Raw genomic sequence first — 14,819 nt, 5'->3', positions numbered from 1 at the left:
TGGTGGTCTGTAGTGCTAGTGATCTGTGGTGGTTCTGTAGTTATCTGTGGTGGTTCTGTAGTGATCTGTGGTGGTTCTGTAGTGCTAGTGGTCTGTGGTTGTTTAGTAGTGACCTGTGGTGGTCTGTAGTGCTAGTGGTCTGTGGTGGTTCTGTAGTGATCTGTGGTGGTCTGTAGTGCTAGTGAACTGTGGTGGTTCTGTACTGATATGTGGTGATCTGTAGTGATCTGTGATGGTCTGAAGTGATCTGTGATGGTCTGTAGTGATCTGTGGTGGTTTTATAGTGATCTGTAGTGCTAGTGGTCTGTGGTGGTCTGTAGTGATCTGTGGTGGTCTGTAGTGATCTGTGGTGGTTCTGTAGTGCTAGTGGTCTGTGGTGGTTCTGTAGTGATCTGTGGTGGTTCTGTAGTGCTAGTGATCTGTGTTGGTTCTGTAGTGATCTGTGGTGGTTCTGTAGTGCTAGTGATCTGTGTTGGTTCTGTAGTGATCTGTGGTGGTTCTGTAGTGCTAGTGATCTGTGTTGGTTCTGTAGTGATCTGTGGTGGTTTTGTAGTGGTCTGTTGTGGTTTAGTAGTGATCTGTGGTGGTCTGTAGTAGTCCATGGTGGTTTTGTAGTGATCTGTGGTGGACTGTAGTGGTCCGTGGTGGTTTTGTAGTGATCTGTGGTGGTTTAGTAGTGATCTGTGGTGGTCTGTAGTGGTCTGTGGTGGTTTTGTAGTGATTTGTAGTGGTCTGTTGTGGTTTAGTAGTGATCTGTAGTGGTCTGTGGTGGTTTTGTAGTGATTTGTAGTGGTCTGTTGTGGTTTAGTAGTGATCTGTGGTGGTCTGTAGTGGGCAGTGGGGGTTTTGTAGTGATTTGTAGTGGTCTGTGATGGTCTGTAGTGGGCCATTTCTGTTTAGACAGGATAACGCATTGCTCACAAACTAAATAGTGCTAAATAGTCATAAATAGTGAACCTACACGATCCACCTATATGGTAGATGGGCATTATATAAGCAAAAAAGGGCCAGTGAATGCACATCTCGGAAATACATTTCCCACAAGCCCCAGTCGGCCGCTGTTAGCCGGCGGCAGCTTTGTAATGCTGCAATCACATGAGCTTTGTTATTGTAGCAGGAGCTGTAATGTCTACTCACACAGAGACTCGGAGAAGAGCAACCAACATCGACCACGAGAATGAAGGTAGTATTCATATTATTTATTTATTTATTTATTTATTTATTTTGAACGAAAAGCAGTTTTATCACATTTTCAGTTTAAAATATAATCTGTGGAATGACGACGTTAGCGCTGTTCACTTTAACTGTGACCGCGTCCCAAACGAAATACTCCAGCACTACACTGTATTTCAAAATAGTGCGCACTTGCTAACTGTGCAAACCTATAGCATACTATTCTCACGTGTTACTTAGTATGGTAGTATGCTCTCTGTACTTGCTATACTGTTTGCTTTTTGTACATTTTTGCATATCAAATATTGCAAGTATACTTATAGTATATAAAACATATCCTATGATTTCACAATGCCTTGACTGTTGGGAGGTTTAGTGTTTTATTGCACACTTCTGTTTCCTGAAAATGCTCTGAAACCTCAAGTCTGTTCACAGTTCCCCTGGTCATTTCCTGATTTTGCACCTGTTAACATGAGGCACCCTAAGTGAAGACAAGTGATATGTTGGTGGTACAGCAGGACATGATTTGTATTTGATCTGTTCAGTCAGCTCTGGTTATATGTGAATAATGTACAAAGCGTGCACAAAGTATATATGAAGCACATTCATTCATTCATTCATTCATTCATTCATTCATTCACCTTCAGTAATTGCTTCATCATGGTCTGGGTCATGGTGTGTCAAGAGCTTATCATGAAAACACTGTGTGATTCAGGAATACACCCTGAATGGGACAGCAGTTCATCTCAGTGCAAGATGTGCATGTGCTTTGAAATTACCTGGTTTTCTGGATTTCTCATCTGGATTTAAATGGTGAAAACTGTTTTCCAGCTTTATGCATCTATAAAGGTTATATATTTAAATTATATATAATTAGCTTTTGTGGTTTTGTACTTTTTTAATTACTTTTCATAACTTATGATTTAAAAAAAAATAATTTTTATGATTTTTATAAAACTATCTCAAGGACAGGTGTGGAACATGAATGATCAAAAATGTTTCTGAACACTATAACTACTTTGAACAAGAGAACTAGGCTGTAATAACGTGGACTATCTTACATTTAAAACATGTTGTATTACATTCGTCTTGCATTCTAAAAACATTCTCATAAGGATGATGTAAATGGGTAAAGGGGGCGTGTCTGTTATCCATGACATTGTCAAATCTCCGGCTCTCAGACACTCACTGACCAGAGCAGACGCAGAGAGAGGTGAGAGTGCAGCGGGAAAGAAAGACCTCGCGCTTGCAGGACATAACTGGCGACATTTGGAAAGTCGCTAAAGTTTGTCCAAGAAGTCGCAAGAATTGTCACTAGGTCCTTTTTTTTTTTTTTTTAAAGTCGCTAAAGGGATCTGAAAAGTCGCTAAGTTGGCAACACAGGTCTGCACTGACAGCTAGATAAAAGGCAAGCTAAGCTCTGCCTCTCCCCAGCAAAAAGAAAATACAGAGAGAGAGGGAATGCGGGGTTTTTCATTTATGCACATTCTATTTGAAAAGCAATAAAATACACAGAGGACCCAAATAATGCCCTGTCTGTGTTTTTCTTTCCGATCTCACCACGACCCTCCAGGTTGAGAACCACTGGCCTAAAGGCCACTTGCTAAAAACAGTTTATGCTCAAGTCTCAACACTCGATAACTTCACTTTGATATATAGACACTATCCGGTGTCACCCAGAAGAGGATGGGTTCCCTTTTGAGTCTGGTTCCTCTCAAGTTTACTTTGTCATATTGTTTCAGGGCGTTTTTACATGCCACAGTCACCTCTGGCTTGCTTATTAGTGAAAAATTTTAATCTTTATCCGGATTTCTGTAAAGCTCCTTTTTGACAATGTCCATTGTTAAAAGCACTATATAAACAAATATCTATACACAAGGATATGTGAAGTGATGGTGCTGAGGGTGCTGCATGATTTTCAGGATTTCTTTAACTTTAACTATAATAATAATATTAATAATAATATAGATTGTCGCGCATGTATACTGCTTAAAATTCCAGCACTCCCAATATAAAAGGCTTTTCTGCTTCCCTGTCTCTGCAGTTCTTTTATATGTTTCTGAGATTGTTTGTTAATCAATTGTTTGATTATAGCATGAGACACAAAGACTTTCTGACAGAAAGTAATTACAATAGGTTGTGTGTTCTTTAAGTAGCTTATGTTTATCCATTATTAGAGAACTTGGTTGAGGATTGAACTACAAGAATTTTTTTGTCAAACTGAGTAAGGAAATGTCCATAATAGTTTTGGTTGTTTAGATGTGTGTTTTGTTTCTTATTTTTCTTTACCTCACCTCAGAGCTTTCATGGGACCATGGGAGTGTCAGAGACTATGCTGGTATTACTGGTTATCCCTCCGGCTCCTGTTGTGATCATGTGTGTGGAAATGACCAGCACGTCTGTACCACTGACTGTCACCTGCATTTACCCTGCTGCCTTTACACACACAAATACACAAACAAAGGTGAGCACATATTATTCTTCTTGTAGTTTTATAGGCTGTAAAAAGTCTTTACTTTTACTCTCTGTTTGTAGGACATAGCACACACACAGCTAATGAAACATGGGAAGAAGTAACATGTAGTAAGACCACTATAAGTGCCGAAAATGAGGTGGAGGCACAAAAGCTTGCCAATAATTACAAGGTAGGTAGTTTCATTCAGGACAAATGAGTGTTAGTTTCTGTAAACACCCTCTGATCTATTTTCAGTACTTTAAATGCTTTTTTGTGTTTGTGTGTTTCCTCTATGTGAAGTTCGGATTCAGAAAGTGGAAAAGTCATGTGACTGAGCGACCCTTTGAGGACAGATCCGATATTGTGAAGGAGCTCTACTCAGAGCTCAGCATCATTAAACCAAACACAGGTTAGACTCACTTAAAATGATTAAACCAAAGACAGGTCAGAATCACGTAATGATATTAAACCAAACAGAGTTTAGACTCGCTCAGTATCATTAAACCAAACAAGGTCAGACACTAATGATATTAAACCAGAGTTTAGACTTACTCAAATTTATTAAACCAAACAAAGGTCAGACACAAATTATATTAAACCAAACACAGTTTAAACTTAAAAAAAAAAAAAGGTGTTTAACCAAGCACAGTTTAGACTCATTCAGTAAGATTAAATGACAGTTTAGACTCAGAATTATTAAACCAAACACATGCAACTTACTCAAAATTATTAAACCAAACACAGGTGAGATTCACTAAATGATATTAAACCAAACACAGTTAAACACAAGACTCACTTAAAATTCTTAAATGGAAAAACAGGACAGACTCACTCAAATAGATTAAACCAAACACAAGACAGACTCACTCAAATTTATTAAACTAAACACAGTTTAGACACACTTGGAATTATTAGGTTAGACTCAATCAAATAGATTAAACCAAACACAAGACAGACTCACTAAACATATCAAACCAAACACAGTTTAGACTCACTGAAGATTATTAAACCAAACGCAAGCTGGACTCACTAAATGTCATTAAACCAAACACAGAACAGACTTACACATTGTCATTCAATTAACTGAAACTCACATCAGACTCAATCAAAATCATTCAAGATTTCACAAATAAAGGATTCACTTATTATTAATAAACACAAAACAAAGATCAAACACATTCAACATCATTTAAACCAAGCATAAGCCACACTCAACAGCATTCAACCAAACACACTTCAGACCAAACTAAACACATACTGTGTAGGTCTCATTAAATAATATCATTACATAAACATAAATAAGATTAAAACAGCATTAAACATTCATGTATTTAAATAAATAACTAAATAAATGTAACATAAAATGTAGATGTTAGATTTTTTTTTATTATACCATTTCATATCTCTGTTTTCTTCTGTTCCTCTCTGTTTTATCAGGCTCTTTATGTACATGTGGCAATGTTTTGTATATATTTTTATTTGGTTGGTGGATCTCTGTGGTGTACCTTCTCGTTGGTATCATGATGTACATCACCATTATTGGAGCCCCTCATGGTAATCTGTTTCTATAACAATGTCAGTACAACATCTAAACTTGTTCATCTTTTTTAACTAGGTTTTGCTTCTTTTTTAGGTAAATTGTGCTTCAGACTGTCCCGTTACTTTCTGTGGCCATTTGGAAAAGCAATACAGAAGGTTGACCTTTTATAATCGTTATATCATTACTCTGCATGTTTTCTCCTGAGAGTTACATTTTCACCTCATTTGAAGTGAGGATAGGTGTGATAATATTTCACTGAAAGCATTTAATGCCATACATACTGTGTAGTGTGCCATTTTCTGGCTGCTTGTATGAAAATCAGGCATTAATTTATTTCTACTTATATCTGTGTTTTTGACTCTTTGATTGTACAGTACAGAACATACAGTCTGTCAGAGCTGAGCTTCTTTGTTCTCTCAGGCAAGTCGTGCACCATCAAATGTCAGTGTGAAAGTCCGCAATGATTTACTAGGTGAAGTGGATGAGGGGAAGGCAGTCTCCCCCCTACTGAGGTCCACCACATTGATGGAGAACATAGAGGGCTCATCTGGGCCTCCAGAGCAGCTCTGCTGGGTAGAGTACCAGTTAATATAGTTTGACAGTCAATATTTGACACAAAGATTTCTAAATTTCTACTTCTGAAAAACACCTATAGCTTGTACTACCTTGACAAATTGATCTGTAACTCTTCCTATTAACTTTCCAGAATTATTATCATGTTTCATCAGAGTCATGTTTTGCTTCCCAGAATCATCTGAGTGTGTATGTGTGGGTACTGCTGGGATACCCTCCTCTGGTTGTGGCTCATGGCATGTTGTGTATACTCTCCTGGCTCATGGTCATCACCATCCCTGTGGCCAAAATGAGTATCCGAACCCTGAGCAATGTCTTACTAATGCCCCCTGAGCAAGTTCTCATAAATGATGCCACTGGGGTGAGATTTCATAAAATGTTACATCTTACAGTGCTTCATAGTGTAATAGAAGATAATGTACTATAAAATCCAGTATGTTTCTACTTTTATAAGCTCATACTTGCTGTGAAACAATTGTTTTCTCTTTGCACTTTTCCAGTAAGCTTTATGTGAGAAATGACCTATTTTCATGCTTAATAAAGGATAGATATGATAGCTTGGCTAAACATGAAATAAATAGTTTGAACTTCCTTTATTTCATCTTTCAGGAAGGTGAAGGTCAAGCCATTCTGTGCTGCTACCATGCAGTGAATATCTACTACTACAAGTACACGGTTGATGGAATCAATGTTTTTGCTGTCAGTATCCTTCTAAATTCATCAAATAAAAGTGGTGTGGTTTGGAAGGAAGGTTGCTGCATACACATGGTGCTTACATGTTACATTCAGTGAGAATTCTGTGGAAAGATGAATGATTTTTAATTTAATTTTTAATCTAGCATTGGTTGTCAAATTTCCCTGTGGGTTTCCTGAGATAACTGTTTCTAGATCTCCTCCCTTTGGTCATTGTCTCGCTGGTGATTGGCTATGTGGACCAGGGCAACCAGTTTGTCGGTGCCGAGGTTAAATTCACCACTGCAATAGGTTCACTCATCCCGTTGTCCTACTATATTGGAATGGGGATAGCCAGGTGAGCAAACACACATACACACCGTAAAAAGTCTTAGGCAGCTCTTTATATATATATATATATATATATATAATATATATATATATATATACAAACATATATACATATATACATACATACATATATACATAGATAGAGGTTATATTGTATAATTTGCATATTATTTTCATTAGGGTATACAATTTATTTATATATTTTTATAATATAATATATATTATATAATTTTTAAAAAACCCTAATTTTTAGCAGATTTACTCATAAAACTACATGACAGAGTATCTAACAGAACTGATGCCTTTTTAAAGGCAAAGAGTGGTCATGCCAAGTACTGATTTTTTTATTATTATTTGTGTTCAAAAAATTTACACTTCATTTTAACTTTACAGGATTTCTTTACATGTGCCTAAGGCTTACCAACTTTATTCTCACCAACTTTATTTATATGAACATCATTAACATCTGGATATTAATTTTTGTGAAACAGAGCTTACCAAAAACTATGCTCGCTTTGTCTCTGCCTGTGGTTGTCTGTAGTATTTCAGCTCAGAGTAACTTTGCAGTCGGTGCAGTGGTCAATGCCACTTTTGGCTCCATCACCGAGCTTACCTTTTACATCACGGCCTTGCTTAGGGGTCATTACCAGGGCACCAACTGCCTAGAGGAGATTGTAAAGGCAGCATTGACCGGGACATTGCTCGGATGTATACTGTTCATCCCGGTAAGTGATTGTCCAAACGCATCTCCATATAAGGTCCACAGTCTTTGATGTTCCTCTTATTCATTGTCTCGCTCTCTCTCTCTCACTCTCTCTTTCAAATAATGTTAAGGGGATATGTATGATCATTGGAGGGCTGAAACACAGGGAGCAGAGGTTTAATAGCCGCTCAGCTGGAGTCAGCTCCTCTCTACTTTTCATATCTGTCGGAGGTGAGCACTCCTTCTGTTTCTCTCAGTCTCTCACTCATTACACATTACACAGTCATCTTCAGTGATAATAAATACCACTTCTTATGCTGACTTCTTATGCTGCCTCATTCTCCTCTGATGGCCACTTTAATTAAGCTGTATGTCTTTCTGTGGTAGGTGTGTTTGCTCCCACACTCTTCTCTAAAGCTTATGGGAATCTGGTGTGTGAAGACTGCACTAACTCCTCTGGGACCAACAGTAGCAATGGGACTTTCACCTGCAGGAACTGCCACTATGACCTGGTGAGACACTTTCACACACAGCTCATATATGCCCTTCTTGTAATGCTGGTTCACTCTGTGTGAACCACTCTGTGTGCAATTATTAACCTGTAAGTGTAAACAGTGCTTAAAGAACAAAGCCACTGCACCTGATACACTTGTATCAGCACCACACAAACCACCGCTATGTCAGAGTCACTGCTGTGCTCAAAATAAACCACCACCCAAATAATATCTATTCAGTAGTATCCAAAAGTGGACCTTTTCCATTAAAGGAAAAATCAAGCCGGAACTTGCATATTATTCTGTATAATTAACCTGTGATCATCAGTGGTGTCCAAGATTTATTTTACAGTGAAATTTGTATTTTATTAAACTTGTTGGTTTACTTTCACTTTGTGAAAATTTCAGTAACCCATTGAAAGTGGGGTCAGTGGGATTTATCCCTCGTGTCATCTCTTTTTGAACTGGCAACCCAGTGTATGAATCTTCTTGTAATTTGTGGCCTTTAGTATTATGTTCACTTCCTACTTTCTTACTCCTCTTCAACTCCCTCTCTGTTTCTTTAGATTGAAAACAACTACAGCCTGTTTCATAGCCATATAGCGTAAGGAGACATCATTTATTTTGAGCTCAGTTCACATGTTATTCCGAAAGCACCTTGGGATTAAGCAGTGGATTTATCATTGCTGTCTCACAGACCCCTGGTGTACACAGTGTCAGTTCTGCTACCGGTAGCCTACATCATCGGCCTTCTGTTCACTCTGAAGACTCATTCACACATCTATGACATTCATGTTGGTGATGGAAGTGGTGAGGTTTCACTTACACCAAGGACAAGAGAAAACACTGACAGAGCAGTCTGAAAATCATAGATTTTAGGTTTTAACAATGCTCATGCATTATTGAAGTGTGTGTGTGTGTGTGTGTGTGTGTGTGTGTGTGTGTGTGTGTATGTGTGTATGTGTGTATGTGTATGTGTGTGTGTGTGTGTGTGTGTGTGTGAGAGAGTAGCAGAGGCTCATCCAGGTGCAGTGGTGCACTGGTCTCGCTGGAGAGCTCTGCTCATTCTGATCATCGCCACAGTGCTCATGTCCTGTTGTGCTGACCTCATCACAGAGCACATCCATTCCATACTGACCCACCCAAACATCTCCCAGGCATGTACAGCAACACATACACACACACACACACACACACACACACACACACACACACACACACACACACACACAGAGAGAAAGCACTTTAACTCTATGCCAAGCCACCCAGAACTTTCACTGTACCCATTTACATTATCCAGAGTGACATTATCACATTTTATACAACTGAGCAGTTGAGAGTTAAGGGCCTTGCTCAAGGGCCCAGCAGTGGCAGGTTGGTAGTGCTGGGATTAGAACTCACCACCTTTCGATCAGGAGTCCGCTGTCTTAACAACTATATTCTCTAACATTTGTTATGAGATCAAGTTTACAACATGGAACCATATCGAACATCTCTTCAGGGATGTAAGCAGTATAATAAGTATGATACACTGTTTGCGTTTGTGTATTTTCATTTACCAAAATTTAAGATTATGTGAGAAGAAACTCTGTATTTGTGTCTGTTTTATTTAATTAATCATGATCTGTTTCAGGCGTCCAGTTGGCCAACCCACTTGCTCTTATTTGAAAAACATTTAGCTGCCTTTGACAATCTAACTGGTTTCATATGAATATGAATTTAAATGCTGCTTTTTGAAAAATAAACACACACAAAGTGACATCAGTGACGCAATAAAAATGTTCTATTATATAATGTTTAGAAGCAAAATACTAAATGTCATGTGGGCTCCAGAGTGGTGCAGCATAGAGAGAAAAATTGGCTCTATGGGTGAGAGAGATGATGTTACTTTCTTTCCCCTGTCAGTCAACGTGACACTAACCAAATATCTGCGATTTTGAGCTCATGTATGTGGAAGAGGGCAGATAGCTCATTCCACTGAGTGATGAAGCATGACCAGCAATTTGAAAAGATATGGTAGCTCTTGTGTGATCGAGGAGAGCTAGCTAGCGAGCAAGAGTTTGCAAATGATAAAATTCTGGAGAAAATGGGGTACAAAATCTTCTCATTTAAATTATGTCAATCTTCAATTGATAAACACTATGCATAGGCCCTGCTCGTTTGCATAAAATCATGATGCTGTCACTCTTTAAAATGCATAGGATGTAGCATAGTGAACTTGCAAGTCTGCATGTACCATCAGGCATGTACTACATTTTCTCTCTCTCTCTCACACACACACACACACACACACACACACACACACACACACACACACACACACACACACACACACACAGAGCACATTCCTCACCCAAACTAGAACACGTAAAGACTATCTTTATGTATCTTAGGCATGTACACACAGTCAGCACTATTTTTCCTGTTTGTTTTTTTATGTTTGCCTTCATCTTAATTGGATCCCTCTGCTGGTGTCTTATCAGTACTTTATAGGTGTGACAGTTTTGGCCATGGTTCCTGAAATACCAGAGATAGTCACTGGTATACAGTTTGCTCTTCAGAATAATATCAGCTTGAGGTGAGTCTCTTCCTCAAACACAAGTACATGTTAAATGCTGTAACAGTTACTTAAGCCTCTGTCTGTGTTCCTCTTGTAATCATGCACACATCTAATTCTGCTTTTGTTTCCATGTACCACAAATTTACCATTTTCTTTACATCACTAAGGTGCCAGATTATTAGTTACATCTGTCTTCAAATATCCATATACTGACTGTAGTCCATCTGTTGCATCTTTTGACACAACCCACACAGGACCAGTGTTAAACAATTATTATTTTGACTTTTAATTTGTATGTGTGTGTGTGTGGGTGCTGTAGGTAGAGCAGCATGGCACCTCAGTGTCAGTGCTGGGTTAAAAAAAACAAAAACAAAACAGTCCTCCAGTGGTAGTATGTTGAAATACAGACACTGATTAACACTCTTCTGCAATGAAAAAGACGATTAACATAAACCAATATGGGAAGTTTGTTCAATAAAATGACTAGTAAGTGTACACAGTGTTTAAAATCCCCAGCAATGATGAGTTCCAGGTTGTAAAACTACAACATGTGGTAAGGTTCAAGAGGGGGTGAATACTAAATTAAGGTACTGTTTGTGTACCTGATCAAATGGCCAGCGGTGCTCGTCTATAACTATCTCACTGCTGCTGTGGTGTGTTTTGCAGTTTAGAAGTTGGGCGCTGCATTGCGGTACAGGTGTGCATGATTCAGATCCCCATATTGATCCTGTTCAATGCCTTTTACGTAAGTCACTGTGGAAACAACACTAATACAGATGTATCATGTAATAGTAATTTACACTGACTAAATATAATGAACTGATTATTCATAATATGGGCATGATGACCAACAGAATGGTAAAAAGATTTTTGGAGATGGAAGAAAAGCTCATTCTTTCTGTCTTTTACAAACAAAACATGCCACAGCTGTTTTATGAAATACTACAGAGAATCCTTCTCTTAGTATTTGGATGTAAGAAATATCTGGCTTTATTTTTCACTTTGAATAGAAAGTTGAAATAATGTCGATGTACAGGAGAAATTTAGACCTCATAGAGAATTCTATAAAAAAAATATTTGATTGCAGATTTAAGTTAAAGTCAATCAAGAGCTTTCCCAAAGCTGCACAGCACTGACACCATGATACTATTGTGCCTTTTTAATAAAGGTATCAGTGAAGAACACTATAGGGTTTAGGTCTATAATAATAATAATAATAATAATAATAATAATAATAATAATAATAATAATAATGATTACAATAATAAATTATTATTATTGTGATTATTATATTTTTATTTTTTATAGGATGTTGGCTTTCTGCTCATCTTCAGTGACTTGCATCTGTGGGCCAGCATCTTCAGCGTCATCCTTGTCAACTACATCTTCATGGATGGAAAGTCTGATTACTTTCAAGGTAAGACTTAACAAACATTGGTCATGTGGTATAATCTTGACTCTGAACCCGACTAAAATGCAGGAAAATCTCTGTCCAAACATTACCAAAAACCATTGAAAATCACCGAACACATCATCCACAATGACACCAGTCTCCACAGGTTCATTCTTCTCATTGTTAAGACTTCAAATGATGTCCAAACATGTGTAATGTGCAATCTCCAAAATGCACGTAATGCGTTCAATTGAGGCAGATCATTTTTTATTCAATAAGAAGACCTGCACATAAAGTATGATGAAAACACACTTACTTAATAAATTCCTCCAAGATTGGTTGGTTCTCCTTAAATAAATGAATGACAAATTCTGAATACCAGTACCATTCCTACTGCTATCTGGCGTTTACCTAAAATGCATGAACGTATCGCACTCATCGATTTAACTGTGCAGTTCACGCAATGATTTTATTGAGCACGTTTCCTCATTTCCTTGTCTCTTAAAGGTGGTAAGCAAGAAATGATATGAATTTGGAATGTAATATCCAAACCCAAATTCAACTAGATCTTGACAGATTTTACACCACATAATTTGTACATCTCTCCAATTTTATAACTGACCCAATGCCTTTGTGCATGAAGAACTTCACTGTGATTTCTTTAACATTACCAGTCTAGCTGTCGTTCTGTCTTTTTCAGGTACAGCTCTCGTGGTCGTGTATCTCATCCTCCTTGCTCTCTACTTCTTTGCTCCTTCACCAGCAGGTTGTTAATAAGAAGACTAGTCTGCTCTTTTTTGCACCTTTTCTGTACTAAATGAACATTTAAAGTGCTTCTGCATTAATACATCATCACACGTCTACTTTTTGAATTGCCACTGATGCACAAAATTAATTACAATAAAGGTAGTTAAAATTAAGGTACAATTAAACATGTATTTGCATAAATTGTTACTGAGGTTATTTAGTGAGATTTTGTTTTCTAAAATGTACGGCACTGTGCTGAATTAACTGCTTAAAGTGTTCTGTATGATACACAGTGATGTTATTGGATCTCCCAATACATTACATTGTTTTGCATTCTTGTCACCATCTGTGTTATTCATTAAGCTTAGATGTAAACATGAGTGGCGCGTGCGCACGCGTGTGTGTGTGTGCGCATGGGCACGCGTGTAATCTGCATTTCATAAACAGAAATTTCAATACAACACCATGGCCATTATTTATGTACAAACCCGCTACCAATAGCACATGGTATAAAGTTTTGTAAAACTGTTTATTGGTTAAAAACTTCTGCACTTAAGACTGTTTAAGCAATATGATGTCAACACTGTGTTTTCTGTCTTGTGTGCAAAAGTGTAGGGAAGCAAATATGTATCACTATTTTTAAATATTTTATGTGGTATTTATTTTATTTTTTAAAAATGTTTTTTAATCATAAGCTAATATATTCAAGTAGTAATAATGACAAATTGAAAAATTATTTTTGTCTTTTGCAATTAAAAGAAATTCAGTATAATAAATTAATATAGCAATGATTTAGTGGTTCTTGGAGGTGAATTAATTTATATAATTTGTCAACTGGGATTTTACAAAACAGCATTATGTAAGAGCTATTACATTTTTTCTTCCATATCTCCCCCTCCTTCTCCCTCAGTCTCACAAGAGATCTGTCATCATAACTGATTTTAAAAGACTTCCTGCTGCTTATGTAAAATATTACATCACATTATTATATGTTAATTATATACCCTTGGACAAACTACTACACAAGTACCATGTACAAATATGGGAAATTGGCAACATACAACCTATTTAGGGTCTCCAGTATACTTTATTTAACTTTAGGCAAGCAATATCTTATGAGAAGAAGGTACAGTCAGGTCTATAAATATTTAGACAGTGACAAAGTTATTATTTTAGCCGACTCCCACAGTATATTGGGATTTAAATAATGAATGAAAACCTCAAAGTGCAGAGTTTCTGCTTTAATTTTAGGGTATTATTATCCAAATCGGGTTAAGGCTGTAGGAATTACAGCACTTTTTATATGTGGTACATCCAATTGGTTGCTCAGCGTTTCCATGTCCAGGTGTGTGTTACTCTCTCATTATTTCACTTACAAGTAAGCAGATAAAAGGTCTAAAGTTGATTTGAAGTGTGACATTTGCATTTGAAATCTGTTACTGTTAACTCTCACAATATGAAGTCCAAAGAGCTGACACTCTGAAGAGAGAAATCCTTCACAACATTTGGCCAGATCAAGAATTGCCTACAGGAGGTAGGTGTATCTATGTCAAAGTCAAGAATCAAGAGAAGCCTTCACCAGAGTAAATAGAGAGGGTTTACCACAAGATGTAAACCATTGGTAAGCCTCAAAATCAGGAGGAACCAATTAGGCCATATACTGTGGTAGACATCTAAAACAACAATAACTTTGTCAATGTCCAAATTTTTAACAACCTGTCTGTATTAAAGTGGAGGATAAATCCTATAGATTTACAGAGCAGGGTCCATCAATGCTTTCTACTTGCCATTTCCTTTATTTAATAACTTATCCAATTGTTTTGTTTTTTTTTAAACAAATATGATTAAGTATGTGGGGGCACAGTGGCTTAGTGGTTAGCCCGTTTGCCTCACACCTCCAGTGTTGGGGGTTTGATTCGTGCCTCCACCCCTTGTATGCGGAGTTCGCATGTTCTCTCCGTGCTTCGGGGTTTTCCTCCAGGTACTCCGGTTTCTTCACCCGGTCCTAAGACATGCGTTGAAGTCTGATTGGCATTTCCAAATTGTCTGTAGGGTGTGTGTGTGTGTGTTTGTTCTACAATGGGTTGGCACCCCGTGCAGGGTGTCCCCCGCCTTGTGCCCCAGGTCCCTGGGACAGGCTCCAGGCTTGGAAAATGGA

General features: G+C 37.7%; 1 protein-coding gene across 3 annotated transcripts; it reads left to right on the top strand.

Moving 5' to 3' along the window:
* The first annotated feature begins 1,051 nt into the window (after window positions 1-1,051).
* On the top strand, window positions 1,052-13,452 carry cax2 (cation/H+ exchanger protein 2). Of its 3 annotated transcripts, none has more exons than XR_008396908.1 (20): window positions 1,052-1,183; window positions 3,473-3,637; window positions 3,709-3,818; window positions 3,929-4,037; window positions 5,066-5,182; window positions 5,262-5,323; window positions 5,589-5,741; window positions 5,917-6,102; window positions 6,351-6,444; window positions 6,630-6,771; window positions 7,306-7,489; window positions 7,599-7,698; window positions 7,855-7,979; window positions 8,528-8,565; window positions 8,659-8,771; window positions 8,973-9,118; window positions 10,445-10,539; window positions 11,193-11,266; window positions 11,830-11,938; window positions 12,615-13,452. XR_008396908.1 is itself a non-coding variant. In XM_017475251.3 (20 exons), the coding sequence occupies exons 1-20, from the start codon at window positions 1,096-1,098 to the stop codon at window positions 12,686-12,688; spliced, it is 2,289 nt and encodes a 762-aa protein (XP_017330740.1). In that variant the 5' UTR covers window positions 1,052-1,095; the 3' UTR covers window positions 12,689-13,452. The 3 variants fall into 3 exon arrangements, 2 of the variants coding, with proteins under 2 accessions (XP_017330740.1, XP_017330741.1); XM_017475251.3 differs by having other exon boundaries at window positions 11,188-11,266; XM_017475252.3 differs by lacking the exon at window positions 3,709-3,818 and having other exon boundaries at window positions 1,071-1,183; window positions 11,188-11,266.
* Window positions 13,453-14,819: the final 1,367 nt, after the last annotated feature.

The sequence above is a fragment of the Ictalurus punctatus genome, chromosome 8, assembly GCF_001660625.3.
Source record: "Ictalurus punctatus breed USDA103 chromosome 8, Coco_2.0, whole genome shotgun sequence".
NCBI classification, from domain to species: domain Eukaryota; kingdom Metazoa; phylum Chordata; class Actinopteri; order Siluriformes; family Ictaluridae; genus Ictalurus; species Ictalurus punctatus.
This window is presented reverse-complemented; position numbering and strand designations above follow the sequence as displayed.

What these genes read in the sequence shown, in the direction of transcription:
- cax2 (XM_017475251.3), top strand. Translation starts at nt 1,096, where the DNA reads ATGAGCTTTGTTATTGTAGCAGGAGCTGTAATGTCTACTCACACAGAG. An exon ending in AGCTTGCCAATAATTACAAG is followed by an intron (nt 3,819 to 3,928) that starts GTAGGTAGTTTC and finishes CTCTATGTGAAG; the next exon opens with TTCGGATTCAGAAAGTGGAA. An exon ending in CATCATTAAACCAAACACAG is followed by an intron (nt 4,038 to 5,065) that starts GTTAGACTCACT and finishes CTGTTTTATCAG; the next exon opens with GCTCTTTATGTACATGTGGC.